Source organism: Protomyctophum parallelum (genome assembly GCF_964188405.1).
Source record: "Protomyctophum parallelum genome assembly, chromosome: 1".
In the NCBI taxonomy this organism is placed as follows: Eukaryota; Metazoa; Chordata; class Actinopteri; order Myctophiformes; family Myctophidae; genus Protomyctophum; species Protomyctophum parallelum.
In genome coordinates this window covers 2791984-2809035 of record NC_139697.1, presented here as the reverse complement: position 1 = coordinate 2809035, position 17052 = coordinate 2791984, and the positions used below count along the sequence as shown (strand labels likewise).

Here is a 17052-nt window from a genome sequence, read left to right as displayed (position 1 = left end):
TCCTTTCGACCGCTGTAAACTGTCAAATCTCAGTATCTCTGTGAAGGAACGTTTGAAATGTATAATTTTTAGATGTAACTATTTGCTACCTACCTACTTGCATACTATGCATATAAACACCTAGTATTATAAGTATGATTCAAGTTTCTATCTATATAAGTTTGGGTGAAGAGCTAGTCATACATATACACACCACGTACTCTGGTCCCAGCAGATCAGGCACAACTTGCCATTTTATTTTTACTTTTTATGTAGTATACGTATGACTAGCTCTAAATGACGTAAGAGATATGGTCATTTGTGGTCGTTTGGTCCCAGCAAAGCAGGCATACTATATATATAGTATATAGGCATATACTATATAGTGTGTAGTTGTAAGTTGATTAGCGGTATACTGTGGTTACTTTGCGCCAAAAACTGTGACAGCTGTCCCGCCATTTGATGTTTATGCAAGAAAACAGCAAATCTGTGCCTGATTTGCTGGGACCAAACGACCACAAATGACCATATTTCTTACGTCATCATTAAGAGCTAGTCATACATATACACACACCACGTACTCTGGTCCCAGCAGATCAGGCACAATTTGCTATTTATTTTTGCCACTCAATCATACGTAATGCTGAAAGACCCATGTCACGCACGTACCCTCCATTAGCAGAGGTGAAGGACTGCTAAAGGAATGAAATGAGAACAAAAAAGACACCAGGAGTGAAATAAAATGCCACTTTATTGTTCAGCCGTTGTTGTCATAACCATGTCTCCAAAAGCACAGCAGGACTACAACTGGTTCCTCGTCAACCTAGAGCTACGGTCGACGGCGACATAAAACTTGGTTTGATCACGCCACCAACAGCCGTCGCGTTGGTTTTGATCACGCCACCAACCGCCGTAGCATTAAGTGACTTGTTTTTAATCTATCAGACATACATCCAATGAGAGCATACAAAATAGTTGTTAACCTACCAGTGATACAGTATATAAAACTCTAGATTTATCCCCCCCCCCCCCCCCTCAATTTGACCCATGCCTCCTCCTCCTCCAAGTTAGAACATTTTGACAACCGACATATTTTCTTTATGCTTTAACAAGCACATATTAAGAATGCATAAGTCTCCATTGTTGAGATTAGATATATATATATATAAAAAAAAAAACTACACAATGTTACACTTTTTAAGTCAGAGTACGATTCAACTGATTAGTGTTCTACACATTCGGCCATAAACAAAAAGAAGAAAAAATGAACATTGTATAATACCACTATAACTTAACACTACATAACATAAGTTTAAAAAAGAAAAAAAGAGAAAATAAAGATTACAAATGATTGGCAAAGTGAAAAAAATAAAGAAAATGAACAAAATGATGGCGGATAATGCCAAGGCAAGCTGGGTCAGTACCATAACAGAAAATGAGTAATAAAAAAAAAAAAAAATGAAAGAAAAAAAAAAAAAAAAAGAACAGAAGAAAACAGTTAAGAAACAACAAAAACAAAAAAAATAACCCAATAATGATAAGAATACAGGCGAGGCTAAAAACATATTGTGATTCCATCTTTTAAAGATCCAAACTCATGTGCACGCATTCCGTCTTTACCGTAGGCAAACCCACTCTTTTTACCACCACTGTGTTTCCACGCCTCTTACCAATGCCCCCCCCCCCCCCCCCCCCCCCCACCTCTCCGACCTTCTCCATGGTAACCATCTTCTTCCATGTGTTCTTGTGTCATCAGGCACTTCCTAAGATCCCTCCCCCTTCTCCACCACCTTTTCAGCCAATCAACAACCAACCACCGCAGCTTCATACGATTTACAGGCCAATCACAATGCAGGTTCTCTATGGGAATATACACCTGCAAAAATGGAACACAGGGGGGAGGGGGGGTTACATTAGTCCATTCTGACCTGAGATCAGATTCATACGGTTTCCACTGGACACACACTGGTCTGATGAACCCATTCTGACCTGAGATCAGATTCATACGAGGTTTCCACTGGACACACACTGGTCTGATGAACCAATTCTGACCTGAGATCAGATTCATACGAGGTTTCCACTGGACACACACTGGTCTGATGAACCCATTCTGACCTGAGATCAGATTCTAAAAATGTCAGTCGTTCTTTGATTTTTCAAAAAAATAGCAGACCTACAAGCTCGTAGCGTGCCACTCGGTGGCGCACCATGAGCTTGTAGGTCTGCTATTTTTGAAAAAAAATCGAAGAACGACTGACATAGAAACATAGCTTTTTCAGAAAACTCTCAGGATGCAGAAGACATTTTTTTTAATCTGATCTCAGGTCAGAATGGGTTAAGCTTATTCTGACTGCATACATTTGATTAAAGAATAGCTACACATACACGTGTCAGTCTAAAAGGAACAGTACTCTTCTGAACTCAAATAGGTACAATTATAAAAATAAACATTCAAGCCATATGTTTTGTACTTTGATACTATAATGGTTATGTGTCATATTTTGCTTTGCAGTCGCTACTGTGTAACTATCATCAGATAGTAAGGGAAGAGAGATGGATCACTACTCTATAGTTTTCTTACACTTAACACTGGAAAAACTATGACAAATTGCAAATAACTAGTGATCAGTTGCCGACACGATTAATCGATTACTAAATTAGTTGACAACTAATTGAATAATCGATTCGATTACGATGAATCGATGAATCGCTGCAGCCCTAGCGTAGAGGCTACCCAGGAGATTAACCTATTTTGGGGCGGGAACCCCTTTGGGTGTTTATGCATCATGTTATGCTTTAGCTATTGAAAAATAGCAGATCTACAAGCTCATAGCGCGCCACCGAGTGGCGCGCTATGAGCTTGTAGATCTGCTATTTTTGAAAAATATAAGAACAACTGACATAGAAACATAGCTTTTTCAGAAAACTGTCAGGATGTAGAAGACTCTTATAGAATCTGATCTCAGGTCAGAATGGGTTAAATCATGTGACAACATCCGAAGCCGCTAACCAGCGTAGAGACACACACACACACACACACACCGCGCTGTGTGACGGTTGCGGTCCTCACCTGTTCCTACAGGTCGGTGTCGAACCAGGCCAGCTGGCTGCTGTCCATCAGGTCCTGGGTGTGCCCCAGGTCGGGCAGCGGGTCGGTGTGGTGCCCCAGGTCGGGCAGGGCGTCGGCGTGGTAGTCGGGCCCGTCCATCATGGGGTCCAGCAGGGAGTCCTGGCCGTAGGCCGCGGGGTAGGCCCGGTAGGCGTCTGGAGGAGGAGGAGGAGGAGCCATGTCAAGCACCATCAATACAGCCACCGTATTCAGTATTTTAGCCGTGGTGTGAGCGCCCCCTCCTGATATACTTCAGTATTTTAGCCGTGGTGTGAGCGCCCCCTCCTGAGATACTTCAGTATTTTAGCCGTGACGTGAGCGCCCCCTCCTGAGATACTTCAGTATTTTAGCTGTGACGTGAGCGCCCCCTCCTGAGATACTTCAGTATTTTAGCCGTGGCGTGAGCGCCCCCTCCTGAGATACTTCAGTATTTTAGCCGTGACGTGAACGCCCCCTCCTGAGATACTTCAGTATTTTAGCTGTGACGTGAGCGCCCCCTCCTGAGATACTTCAGTATTTTAGCCGTGACGTGAACGCCCCCTCCTGAGATACTTCAGTATTTTAGCCGTGACGTGAGCGCCCCCCTCCTGAGATACTTCAGTATTTTAGCCGTGGCGTGAGCGCCCCCTCCTGGATACTTCAGTATTTTAGCCGTGACGTGAGCGCCCCCTCCTGAGATACTTCAGTCTTTTAGCTGTGACGTGAGCGCCCCCTCCTGAGATACTTCAGTCTTTTAGCCGTGGCGTGAGCGCCCCCCTCCTGAGATACTTCAGTATTTTAGCTGTGACGTGAGCGCCCCCCTCCTGAGATACTTCAGTATTTTAGCCGTGACGTGAGCGCCCCCTCCTGAGATACTTCAGTCTTTTAGCCGTGACGTGAGCACCCCCTCCTGAGATACTTCAGTATTTTAGCTGTGACGTGAGCACCCCCTCCTGAGATACTTCAGTATTTTAGCTGTGACGTGAGCACCCCCTCCTGAGATACTTCAGTATTTTAGCTGTGACGTGAGCACCCCCTCCTGAGATACTTCAGTATTTTAGCCGTGGCGTGAGCGCCCCCCTCCTGAGATACTTCAGTATTTTAGCCGTGACGTGAGCGCCCCCTCCTGAGATACTTCAGTATTTTAGCTGTGACGTGAGCGCCCCCTCCTGAGATACTTCAGTATTTTAGCCGTGACGTGAGCGCCCCCTCCTGAGATACTTCAGTCTTTTAGCCGTGACGTGAGCGCCCCCTCCTGAGATACTTCAGTATTTTAGCCGTGACGTGAGCGCCCCCTCCTGAGATACTTCAGTATTTTAGCTGTGACGTGAGCGCCCCCTCCTGAGATACTTCAGTATTTTAGCCGTGACGTGAGCGCCCCCTCCTGAGATACTTCAGTATTTTAGCCGTGACGTGAGCGCCCCCTCCTGAGATACTTCAGTATTTTAGCCGTGACGTGAGCGCCCCCTCCTGAGATACTTCAGTATTTTAGCCGTGACGTGAGCGCCCCCTCCTGAGATACTTCAGTCTTTTAGCCGTGACGTGAGCGCCCCCTCCTGAGATACTTCAGTATTTTAGCTGTGACGTGAGCGCCCCCTCCTGAGATACTTCAGTCTTTTAGCCGTGACGTGAGCACCCCCTCCTGAGATACTTCAGTATTTTAGCCGTGACGTGAGCGCCCCCCTCCTGAGATACTTCAGTCTTTTAGCCGTGACGTGAGCGCCCCCTCCTGAGATACTTCAGTCTTTTAGCCGTGACGTGAGCACCCCCTCCTGAGATACTTCAGTATTTTAGCCGTGGCGTGAGCGCCCCCTCCTGAGATACTTCAGTATTTTAGCCGTGGCGTGAGCGCCCCCTCCTGAGATACTTCCGGGTCCTACTTTTGTGTCGCTTTTGTGTCCCCATAGAGTTATACTGTGACGCTCCGTCTGACTAAATCTGAGACGAAAACAACCACAAAAGTCTCATTTTACCGCTTTCCTTTCCTCGCAACAACAAAGCTGCTGCTCTCCCAAATCTGGCAAGTCTGCCCCACATGGAATACTATCGCCATTTTATTTCATTCTGTCAACTAAATCCTGTCAACTAAATCCATTTATGCAAACTAGATTCAACATACTCAAGCCTGCACACATTCTAAATATACCCCAGAAATATTTTACCGATCAAATGGACTGTTGCCACCTTCAATAATAATGATAATAATAGTCTTTATTGTCTCCACATCATATATTTTTCTTGTCATGGACACTAATGTACAAAACATTAATAATTCCACTCGAGTTGGAAGCATTAAGACCCATTTTAACCCTCAATGGCTTCCTTTCAGAAAAATAACGTCACTGTAAAAAGATTCACGCGTTTAGATATTCAATTTACAATGAGATGCGGACGGGAGCTGGTGCCACTTGGACCCGGACGTAAAGCAGCACTACAAAATGACCCGGACGTAACGTAGCACTACAAAATGACGTCGGACTTAAATACTGAATAGGGGTGGGGCAACTGGCGGGCACATGCGGCCCCCCCACCTTCACATCAGAATACTGATTATAATGTTGGTTTCAGCCGTTTACAATTCCACAACATGCAAACATGACCCGCTTTAATTACTTCAGTCTAAATTAGTAGCTCAATGCTACAATTTTACAATGTAGGCATTTAGCAGACGCTCTTAATCCAGAGCGATTTACATTAAGCAAGAACATAATAATCCCAATCCCCAAAATAAATTGTAGCTCAATGCTCAACACACATAATTAAAAGGCATTTGAAATGACATAAAAATGTAAATTTTCAGGATCCCAATTCGAATAAAGCAAGAATAGGCGATTTACACTTCAGCGATCTACACTTCAGGAACTCGACTCCGTCTCGTTCCTGACGGCATCCCTGTCGTGGCAATAATCACGTTAACCCACATCACCCTCTGGTGTGATATTGCTCAAGTCAAACAACACTCACCGTCCTGTCGGTAGGCCAGGGGGTCTCCCTGAGCGCCCATGTCCAGACCCAGGTCTCCAGTCTGGAAACCAGACGGCACACATGAGGCAGAGAACAGTTACATGGTGTACTTATGGATTAAAGTGAATATAAACCAGTCTGGAAAGCAGACGGCACACATGAGGCAGAGAACAGTCACATCATGTACTTAGCTTGTAGCTCTGCTATTTTTTGAACAATCGAAGAACGACTGACATAGAAACATAGCTTTTTCAGAAAACTGTCAGGATGTAGAAGACATTTTTTTAGAATCTGATCTCAGGTCAGATCTCTGGGGGTACCGTACCTCATTCCAGGCCATGGGCTCTGTTCTGAACAGGGAGCTGGTCAGTTCCACAGACAGGCGTTTCTTGTAGTCCTGGGGCTTGTCCTCGGACATGCGGAATAGGACGGCGGCCGCATAGGTGGCTGTGGGAGAGAGCGCGCACACACACACACACACACACACACACACACACACACACACTTAGTGACATGATTCAGCAGGTACCACTTTATGTCTACAGCAGTGTTGTTTCTTATGACATTTAGTCGACTAAAACTAGACTAAAGTCTAGTTTTCTAAAACTAGACTAAAGTCTAGTTTTAGTCGACTAAATCTACAGGTGATTTAGTCGACTAAAATGTATTTTTGCGGGCCTTGTTGCCGTCATAATGACTTATTTTACACTTGCTGAAAATAGCTGCGACGCGTTGTGAGCTTGTAGATCGGCTATTTTCAGCAAGTGTACCAAGTGTAAAATGACTTATACTGGATCTCTTGTCCACTAGTCCCTTCCTAACATTTTAGTCTAGTTTTTATTTGTTGACGAAATTGTCAGTATATTTAGTCTTAGTTTTAGTCACCATAGCATAGTTTTAATTTAGTTTCCATTTAGTTTTCAGTGGAAAAAGGTTAGTCGACGAACATTTTTCGTCTTAGTTTTAGTCGACGAAAACAACACTGGTTTCCAGACCTAAGAGCAAAACGGGCGCTGCGACGCGTTGTGAGCTTGTAGATCGGCTATTTTCAGCAAGTGTAAAATAAGTCATTATGACGGCAACAAGGCCCGCAAAAATACATTTTAGTCGACTAAATCACCTGTAGATTTAGTCGACTAAAATCTTATGACATTTAGTCGACTAAAACTAGACTAACACGAATACATTCCAGGTGACTAAAATGTGACTAAGACTAAGTGAAAACTATTCAGGAGACTATGACTAAAAACTAAAATAGAAATTTGCTGCCAAAAACACTGGTGCGCGTGCAACCGTGCGTTAGCGTTAGCGGCGGCGTGCGCGGCGGTTCCAGCCCAACGTACCCACGCCCTCGTTGCGGGAGTGCAGCAGCTCGGTGAGCGGCGCCGTGGCGCCCTCGGCCTCGATGGCCTCCGCCGCCTCCTTGTCCTGGGCCAGCTCACACAGCACGCCGGCCGCCACGCGCTGGATGTTCTCCACCGGAGAGTACAGCAGCTGAGACAGAGAACACACCATGGACCAATGAGAGAGACACAGAGAACACCATGGACCAATGAGAGTACAGCAGCTGAGACCATGGAGATAAGGGAATTAGCACAACACGCCCATTAGCACCATTCAAGTCCCATTCAATGCAATCCATTGAGGGCTTATGGTAGGGGAAATAGCCAATAACACCTGGACCTCTTTGGTGGGGACGTAACAACTACAAAGAAAGGTAAGAAAGCCTTTCAGTATGGAATTCTCCTTTAAACCATGGACCAATGAGAGAGAGACGCACAGACACAGAGACAACACCATGGACCAATGAGAGAGGGACACAGAGAACACCATGGACCAATGAGAGAGGGACGCACAGACACAGAGACAACCATGGAACCAATGAGAGAGAGACGCACAGACACAGAGACAACACCATGGACCAATGAGAGGGGGACACAGAGAACACCATGGACCAATGAGAAGGGACGCACAGACACAGTCAACACCATGGACCAATGACAGAGGGACGCACAGACACACAGACAACATGGACCAATGAGAGAGAGGGACACAGACACAGAGAAACAAACCAAACTGTAAACCAAGTAATGCACCCAAATGTCATCCAATTTAAAATGGTCCAAGAGCTTCTGTTGGGAGAAGGGGGTTCATACTTAGTTTAGACTAGTCATTGGTTAGACATGGGTTAAGGTTAGGTTTAGGGTGAGGGTTAAGGTTAGGTTTAGGGTGTGCTGCCCCGTGGGAGGTTAGGTTTAGGGTGAGGGTTAAGGTTAGGTTTAGGTGTGCTGCCCCGTGGGAGGTTAGGTTTAGGGTGAGGGTTAAGGTTAGGTTTAGGTGTGCTGCCCCGTGGGAGGTTAGGTTTAGGGTGAGGGTTAAGGTTAGGTTTAGGTGTGCTGCCCCGTGGGAGGTTAGGTTTAGGGTGAGGGTTAAGGTTAGGTTTAGGTGTGCTGCCCCGTGGGAGGTTAGGTTTAGGGTGAGGGTTAAGGTTAGGTTTAGGTGTGCTGCCCCGTGGGAGGTTAGGTTTAGGGTGAGGGTTAAGGTTAGGTTTAGGTGTGCTGCCCCGTGGGAGGTTAGGTTTAGGGTGAGGGTTAAGGTTAGGTTTAGATGTGCTGCCCCGTGGGAGGTTGGGTTTAGGGTGAGGGTTTGAGATAAGGTTGTAGTTGTAGGACTAATGACTGGTCTAACCAATGACTAGTCTAAACCAAAAACTGTCTAAACTAAGTAATGCACCCCACTCATGAAGGCTGGATAGCCGAAAATATTATAATCAGTATTCTGACATTAACCTGTCATTGTTCTTGTACTGTTTTTAACCTGTACGGCGACCTTGAGTGCCCTGAAAGGAGCCTTATAAATAAGATGCATTATTATTAACCTGAGGGCCACATTAAGTGAAGGTGGGGGGCCGCATGTGGCCCCTGTATGGGTTAAACTACAGACGACTCTCCTCATACCTGGACAAAGAGTGGAATGGTGTTGAGTCCTCTGATGACGATCCTGTTGTGGACGTCCCTGGCCAGGATGTGCAGAGCCCCCGTGCAGCCCTCCACGATCTCCTCCATGCGCACACCCTCCTGTGGGCCGAAAACAATGTTTAAAACCACCATCTCCTCCATGCGCACACCCTCCTGTGGGCCGAAAACTATGTTTAAAACCACCATCTCCTCCATGCGCACACCCTCCTGTGGGCCGAAAACTATGTTTAAAACCACCATCTCCTCCATGCGCACACCCTCCTGTGGGCCGAAAACTATGTTTAAAACCACCATCTCCTCCATGCGCACCCCCTCCTGTGGGCCGAAAACAATGTTTAAAACCACGATCTCCTCCATGCGCACACCCTCCTGTGGGCCGAAAACAATGTTTAAAACCACGATCTCCTCCATGCGCACACCCTCCTGTGGGCCAAAAACAATGTTTAAAACCACCATCTCCTCCATGCGCACACCCTCCTGTGGGCCGAAAACAATGTTTAAAACCACCATCTCCTCCATGCGCACACCCTCCTGTGGGCCGAAAACAATGTTTAAAACCACGATCTCCTCCATGCGCACACCCTCCTGTGGGCCGAAAACAATGTTTAAAACCACCATCTCCTCCATGCGCACACCCTCCTGTGGGCCAAAAACAATGTTTAAAACCACCATCTCCTCCATGCGCACACCCTCCTGTGGGCCGAAAACAATGTTTAAAACCACCATCTCCTCCATGCGCACACCCTCCTGTGGGCCGAAAACAATGTTTAAAACCACCATCTCCTCCATGCGCACACCCTCCTGTGGGCCGAAAACAATGTTTAAAACCACCATCTCCTCCATGCGCACACCCTCCTGTGGGCCGAAAACAATGTTTAAAACCACCATCTCCTCCATGCGCACACCCTCCTGTGGGCCGAAAACAATGTTTAAAACCACCATCTCCTCCATGCGCACACCCTCCTGTGGGCCAAAAACAATGTTTAAAACCACCATCTCCTCCATGCGCACACCCTCCTGTGGGCCGAAAACAATGTTTAAAACCACCATCTCCTCCATGCGCACACCCTCCTGTGGGCCGAAAACAATGTTTAAAACCACCATCTCCTCCATGCGCACACCCTCCTGTGGGCCGAAAACAATGTTTAAAACCACCATCTCCTCCATGCGCACACCCTCCTGTGGGCCGAAAACAATGTTTAAAACCACCATCTCCTCCATGCGCACACCCTCCTGTGGGCCCAAAACAATGTTTAAAACCACCATCTCCTCCATGCGCACACCCTCCTGTGGGCCGAAAACAATGTTTAAAACCACCATCTCCTCCATGCGCACACCCTCCTGTGGGCCGAAAACAATGTTTAAAACCACCATCTCCTCCATGCGCACACCCTCCTGTGGGCCGAAAACAATGATTAAAACCACCATCTCCTCCATGCGCACACCCTCCTGTGGGCCGAAAACAATGTTTAAAACCACCATCTCCTCCATGCGCACACCCTCCTGTGGGCCGAAAACAATGTTTAAAACCACCATCTCCTCCATGCGCACACCCTCCTGTGGGCCGAAAACAATGTTTAAAACCACCATCTCCTCCATGCGCACACCCTCCTGTGGGCCAAAAACAATGTTTAAAACCACCATCTCCTCCATGCGCACACCCTCCTGTGGGCCAAAAACAATGTTTAAAACCACCATCTCCTCCATGCGCACACCCTCCTGTGGGCCAAAAACAATGTTTAAAACCACCATCTCCTCCATGCGCACACCCTCCTGTGGGCCGAAAACAATGATTAAAACCACCATCTCCTCCATGCGCACACCCTCCTGTGGGCCAAAAACAATGTTTAAAACCACCATCTCCTCCATGCGCACACCCTCCTGTGGGCCAAAAACAATGTTTAAAACCACGATCTCCTCCATGCGCACACCCTCCTGTGGGCCGAAAACAATGTTTAAAACCACGATCTCCTCCATGCGCACACCCTCCTGTGGGCCAAAAACAATGTTTAAAACCACCATCTCCTCCATGCGCACACCCTCCTGTGGGCCGAAAACAATGTTTAAAACCACGATCTCCTCCATGCGCACACCCTCCTGTGGGCCGAAAACAATGTTTAAAACCACCATCTCCTCCATGCGCACACCCTCCTGTGGGCCAAAACAATGTTTAAAACCACCATCTCCTCCATGCGCACACCCTCCTGTGGGCCAAAAACAATGTTTAAAACCACCATCTCCTCCATGCGCACACCCTCCTGTGGGCCAAAAACTATGTTTAAAACCACCATCTCCTCCATGCGCACACCCTCCTGTGGGCCGAAAACAATGTTTAAAACCACCATCTCCTCCATGCGCACACCCTCCTGTGGGCCGAAAACAATGTTTAAAACATACATGCTGGTTTCCTTCCATGTTTAAGACCTGCATTAATTTCTACTTGCAAAAAATTGATTTCAACCTTACTACTACTTTGTACAACTAGGACTAAGACTAAAGAATGTTAAAAAAAAAAAAAAAAAAGTTAGATGAAAAATGAATAATATAATATATTAATAATTTACATTTGGGGGATATCTTTCACAATAATGAATAAAACATGTTCTAGACATTCCAATGATCACAAAAAAAAACATATTACAATTATTTTACCTACTTTTATTAGGGTAAAGGTCAAAAGTCTTAGGTTAAAAAATGTCCAGACATTTTTAATTTGTGTGAATTTCAGCCTCTGTGGGGGGGTATTTATATGCAAATATCATGACCAATGGCATTGAAATGGCATTGCAATGAACATCACTGATGACGTTTAGGTGAAAAACAGAAAAAAAAAATTTAGTAATTCATTAAAATAAAATTGTTGCTAAAAAGCAAAGCTGGGTCTTAGATCAGGGGTGTCGAACTAAACTTGGGGCGAGGACCGCATTGGTCAAAAGGTCACTTGTTGGGGCCACAACCAGTTGCGCACGCTCGATGTCTCAGTCAGTCACTGCTATAATCTATCTATCTATCTATGTATGCTCAGACCCAGCCAGCCACACACATAGTGCTCAGACCCAGCCAGCCACACACAGCTCCGTAAGGGAGTGGTTGCACCACTCAAAAGATCTCATCCTCCAATGTTTAAAAACGTACCACAAACTGCTGCTGGTTTCATCCCATGTTTAAAAAACGTACCACAAACTGCTGCTGGTTTCCTCCCATGTTTAAAAAACGTACCACAAACTGCTGCTGGTTTTCATCCCATGTTTAAAAACGTACCACAAACTGCTGCTGGTTTCCTCCCATGTTTAAAAACGTACCACAAACTGCTGCTGGTTTTCATCCCATGTTTAAAAAACGTACCACAAACTGCTGCTGGTTTCCTCCCATGTTAAAAAACGTACCACAAACTGCTGCTGGTTTCCTCCCAGGTTTAAAAACGTACCACAAACTGCTGCTGGTTTCCTCCCATGTTTAAAAACGTACCACAAACTGCTGCTGGTTTCCTCCCATGTTTAAAAAACGTACCACAAACTGCTGCTGGTTTCCTCCCATGTTTAAAAAACGTACCACAAACTGCTGCTGGTTTCCTCCCATGTTTAAAAAACGTACCACAAACTGCTGCTGGTTTCCTCCCATGTTTAAAAAACGTACCACAAACTGCTGCTGGTTTCCTCCCATGCTGGTACGTCTCTGGGTGTCCTGGTGGGCCCTCACCAGGAGCTGGACCAATCGCGGAATGGCTCCCTGTTCCCGCAGAGCGCTGTGATTGGCCGGGCAGAGGGCCAGGTTTCGGATCAGACCGACGGTGGCCTAGATGGAACAAAGTTGGGATAATGAAGATTTAAAATAGTTTGTAAAATACTTTAACTGACAACGTATACTTTCCTACTACTGTTCCATCCAATACTGTGCAAAAAATATATATATATTAAAGATGGAGTGCCATTATTCATGTGTCTATGAGGTGACAGTACTTCATTAGACACCCTGGAGTCGTTTATGTGCAATGGTGTATTAACTTTGTATTTAGGGTTTCTTCCTGGAGGCTGAACCTTAGAGTATATATATTTATAGAGAAGGCACCCACAGGAAATCTTGAGGCCAAATGGACATAGTGGCCGAATGAAGGTATTGCAGCCTGGCCCCAAACACATGAACGCGCTGTCCGTTGACTATCATTGTGCACGTTCACGACGGACGACACACGTGTGCGTTCAACGGCAGCGCGTTCATGTGTTTGGGGCCACTCACCATTGCAATCCGTCCCAGAATGCACCCTGTTCCTACCAGGAAGGAGGAGTGAATCCGCCTCATGCGCTTTTGAGCAACTTAATGCAAGTGGATGGGAGGAGAACTCGGGTGTCTTCTCTATAGATATATATACTCTATGGGCTGAACCCTTGACAGTCAAACGGGCCAATGAAATAAAAAGCAATATAGTGACATCACACTATCAGCCCATCCCCTAACACCTCCCCCTTTATCATACAACTACAGCTGTGGGTGCGGCTTCAGTTCAGGTGGATCACCACCCATCAGGCAAACTTAAGGCCTAACAAAAAAAAACTTTGGTTTCCGGTTGCCGACCGACTCTATTAAATATGCGCGACTCATATTATTTTATTAGCATTTGGTGAAAAAAAATAAAAAATAAAATAAAGAAGCTCAGAATGCGACCGAGTAAGACCCAAAAGGTCTTTATTAAAATTATCTTTGATGAGACCATTGGGACTCGCGAAGTCAAAATAAAGTTTTCTTTAGTCTAAAATATCACGTGCGCAAATGTTTTGGAATGCGTCATCGCGAGGAGACGCACAACCCAACACAACACAACAGTGACAACACACAGCATGGACCTGTGCACGGTGTCTGTCCACTGCCCGTGCAAAGCACCGCCACAGATCATACGATTGAGTACAAAAACATTTGAAGACATAATTAAGGAGGTGAAACCGTGCCGGTGTCGGTTTAAGACCGCAGAAGGGAGACACGACCGAGCGGATAAATGGACTATCATCTCAGCCGACATACTCTCCCCCCCCACCCTGGAGCCTCTAGGCGCCCAGGCTGGGCATGTTTGACTTTCGGTATCTAGCCCTGAGATGCGAGGAGGAGGAGGAAACCCATTCGGCTCATGCTTCTACCCCGTCAGAACGTTAGCTTAGCCCCATATTATGTGCCCTCTCCCTACGCTCATTCTGTAGCTCCGAGCTACAGAATGAGCGTAGGGAGAGGAGAGGGCACATATGGGGCTAACGTTAGCTATGTTTTTGTCTTTTAATAACTAGCACTATAGCTAGCTATGTTGATGCCAGCAACACGTTCTAACTTTTTATGTCAAAACATGAGCTGGAAAGCAGAGGTTGTTTTACGTTAGGTGGGTTGTTGCTGACACCAATGTCAATGTAGCCACCGTTACCAAAAACTGGATGGCCAATAAATGAAGTACGCGTGTTTTCACAATGTTTACAAGCATGAAAGATTCATGCCACCCCAAAACACAGGCGCAACTAAATAAAATAGGGGGCTTGCAAATGTAGTCTTAGACCTGCCATGATTCCACAGTTCAAATGAACTGAGTTGCAGGCAGGAGGAGGCGCAGCAGTTTGACGTGACTGCATGTGCATTTCATTACTGTCTAGTAATTTAACTTCTAGTTACTGTAAGACAGTACAATTTACAATTTCGGCATTTATCAGACGCTCTTAATCCAGAGCGATTTACATTAACAAAAAGCATGGGAATACATCACATAAAAATAATTTATCATGAAACATGCGTATGAAGTATTCAACCAGTGTGTGGACATTCTATTCAAAGTTTTCAAATGTTTAGCTGTAGGCATGTAGTGTTATGTGTACTTGAACCATTCATTATTTAAAAGATGGAATTTCAGGCAAATATTGAAGTTATTAAAAAAGAAGCCTATCCATCATTGACATCATTGCTACCCATCCTTCCCACGAAAAAATAAATAAATAAAATAAATTCCTTGCTACCCATCTTTCCCACGAAAAATAAAATAAAAAAATAAATTCCCTACCTACTCAGCCCAAAAATGACAGCCAATCGGAAACCAAAGTTGATTTTTTTTTAGGCCTAATGAACATTTTAACAAATACTGTACACTTTTGAAAAAACATTATACCTCCTTATATAACAATAAGACCCGATGATCATGTTTTAGGGTGGGAAATAAATCAGGGCACTCCATCTTTAACCCATTTTGGGCGGGAACCTTTTTTGGTGTTGCATTATGCTATGCTTTAGCTATTTAAAAATAGCAGACCTACAAGCTCATAGCACGCGCTACGAGCTTGTAGGTCTGCTATTTTTGAAAAATCGAAGAACGACCGACATAGAAACATAGCTTTATCAGAAAACTGTCAGGATGTAGAAGACATTTTTAGAATCTGATCTCGGGTCAGAATGGGCTATCCGTACCTTGATGAGCGGCCAGTGGGACGGAGGGTGCAGCAGCTTGACCACCACGGGCAGGCCGTAGTGCAGGCGCACGGCATTCTGGGCCATCTCGGCGTCCTGGTGGCGGGAGGTCAGGTGACGCAGGGCGCACACCGCCGGCTCCGTGATGTCCTCCCGGTCGCCGGCACGCAGGACCGTACGCACCAGGGCCTCGATGCCGCCAACCTGGGGAGAAACAACATGGCCAGCGTTAGACCTCATCCACACATTAGACACATTAGACCTCATCCACACATTAGACCTCATCCACACATTAGACACATTAGACCTCATCCACACATTAGACACATTAGACCTCATCCACACATTAGACCTCATCCACACATTAGACACATTAGACCTCATCCACACATTAGACCTCATCCACACATTAGACCTCATCCACACATTAGACCTCATCCACACATTAGACCTCATCCACACATTAGACCTCATCCACACATTAGACCTCATCCACACATTAGACCTCATCCACACATTAGACACATTAGACCTCATCCACACATTAGACCTCATCCACACATTAGACCTCATCCACACATTAGACCTCATCCACACATTAGACCTCATCCACACATTAGACCTCATCCACACATTAGACACATTAGACCTCATCCACACATTAGACCTCATCCACACATTAGACCTCATCCACACATTAGACCTCATCCACACATTAGACCTCATCCACACATTAGACCTCATCCACACATTAGACACATTAGACCTCATCCACACATTAGACACATTAGACCTCATCCACACATTAGACCTCATCCACACATTAGACACATTAGACCTCATCCACACATTAGACCTCATCCACACATTAGACCTCATCCACACATTAGACCTCATCCACACATTAGACCTCATCCACACATTAGACCTCATCCACACATTAGACCTCATCCACACATTAGACCTCATCCACACATTAGACCTCATCCACACATTAGACCTCATCCACACATTAGACCTCATCCACACATTAGACCTCATCCACACATTAGACCTCATCCACACATTAGACCTCATCCACACATTAGACCTCATCCACACATTAGACCTCATCCACACATTAGACACATTAGACCTCATCCACACATTAGACCTCATCCACACATTAGACACATTAGACCTCATCCACACATTAGACACATTAGACCTCATCCACACATTAGACCTCATCCACACATTAGACACATTAGACCTCATCCACACATTAGACCTCATCCACATACAGGCCAGCATTAGACCTCATCCACACATTAGACCTCATCCACACATTAGACCTCATCCACACATTAGACCTCATCCACACATTAGACCTCATCCACACATTAGACCTCATCCACACATTAGACCTCATCCACACATTAGACACATTAGACCTCATCCACACATTAGACCTCATCCACACATTAGACCTCATCCACACATTAGACCTCATCCACACATTAGACCTCATCCACACATTAGACCTCATCCACACATTAGACACATTAGACCTCATCCACACATTAGACACATTAGACCTCATCCACACATTAGACCTCATCCACACATTAGACA

At 45.5% G+C, this 17052-nt stretch overlaps 1 protein-coding gene across 2 annotated transcripts in view; it reads right to left on the bottom strand.

Moving 5' to 3' along the window:
* Nucleotides 1-1026: 1026 nt before the first annotated feature.
* The window catches only part of LOC310874668 (catenin beta-1-like), a 34840-nt gene continuing 18814 nt past the window's right edge, over nucleotides 1027-17052 (bottom strand). The window contains exons 10-17 of one of the 2 annotated variants that reach the window (XM_083787530.1): nucleotides 15439-15642; nucleotides 12646-12804; nucleotides 8989-9108; nucleotides 7375-7525; nucleotides 6357-6478; nucleotides 6032-6092; nucleotides 3050-3243; nucleotides 1027-1855 (exon numbers count right to left, since the gene is read on the bottom strand). In XM_083787530.1, the coding sequence (XP_083643656.1) occupies nucleotides 3056-3243; nucleotides 6032-6092; nucleotides 6357-6478; nucleotides 7375-7525; nucleotides 8989-9108; nucleotides 12646-12804; nucleotides 15439-15642 (1005 nt within the window). In that variant the 3' untranslated portion in view covers nucleotides 1027-1855; nucleotides 3050-3055. Of the gene's footprint in view, nucleotides 1856-3034; nucleotides 3244-6031; nucleotides 6093-6356; nucleotides 6479-7374; nucleotides 7526-8988; nucleotides 9109-12645; nucleotides 12805-15438; nucleotides 15643-17052 lie in introns of both variants that reach the window. The other variant, XM_083787529.1, reaches the window with a different exon arrangement.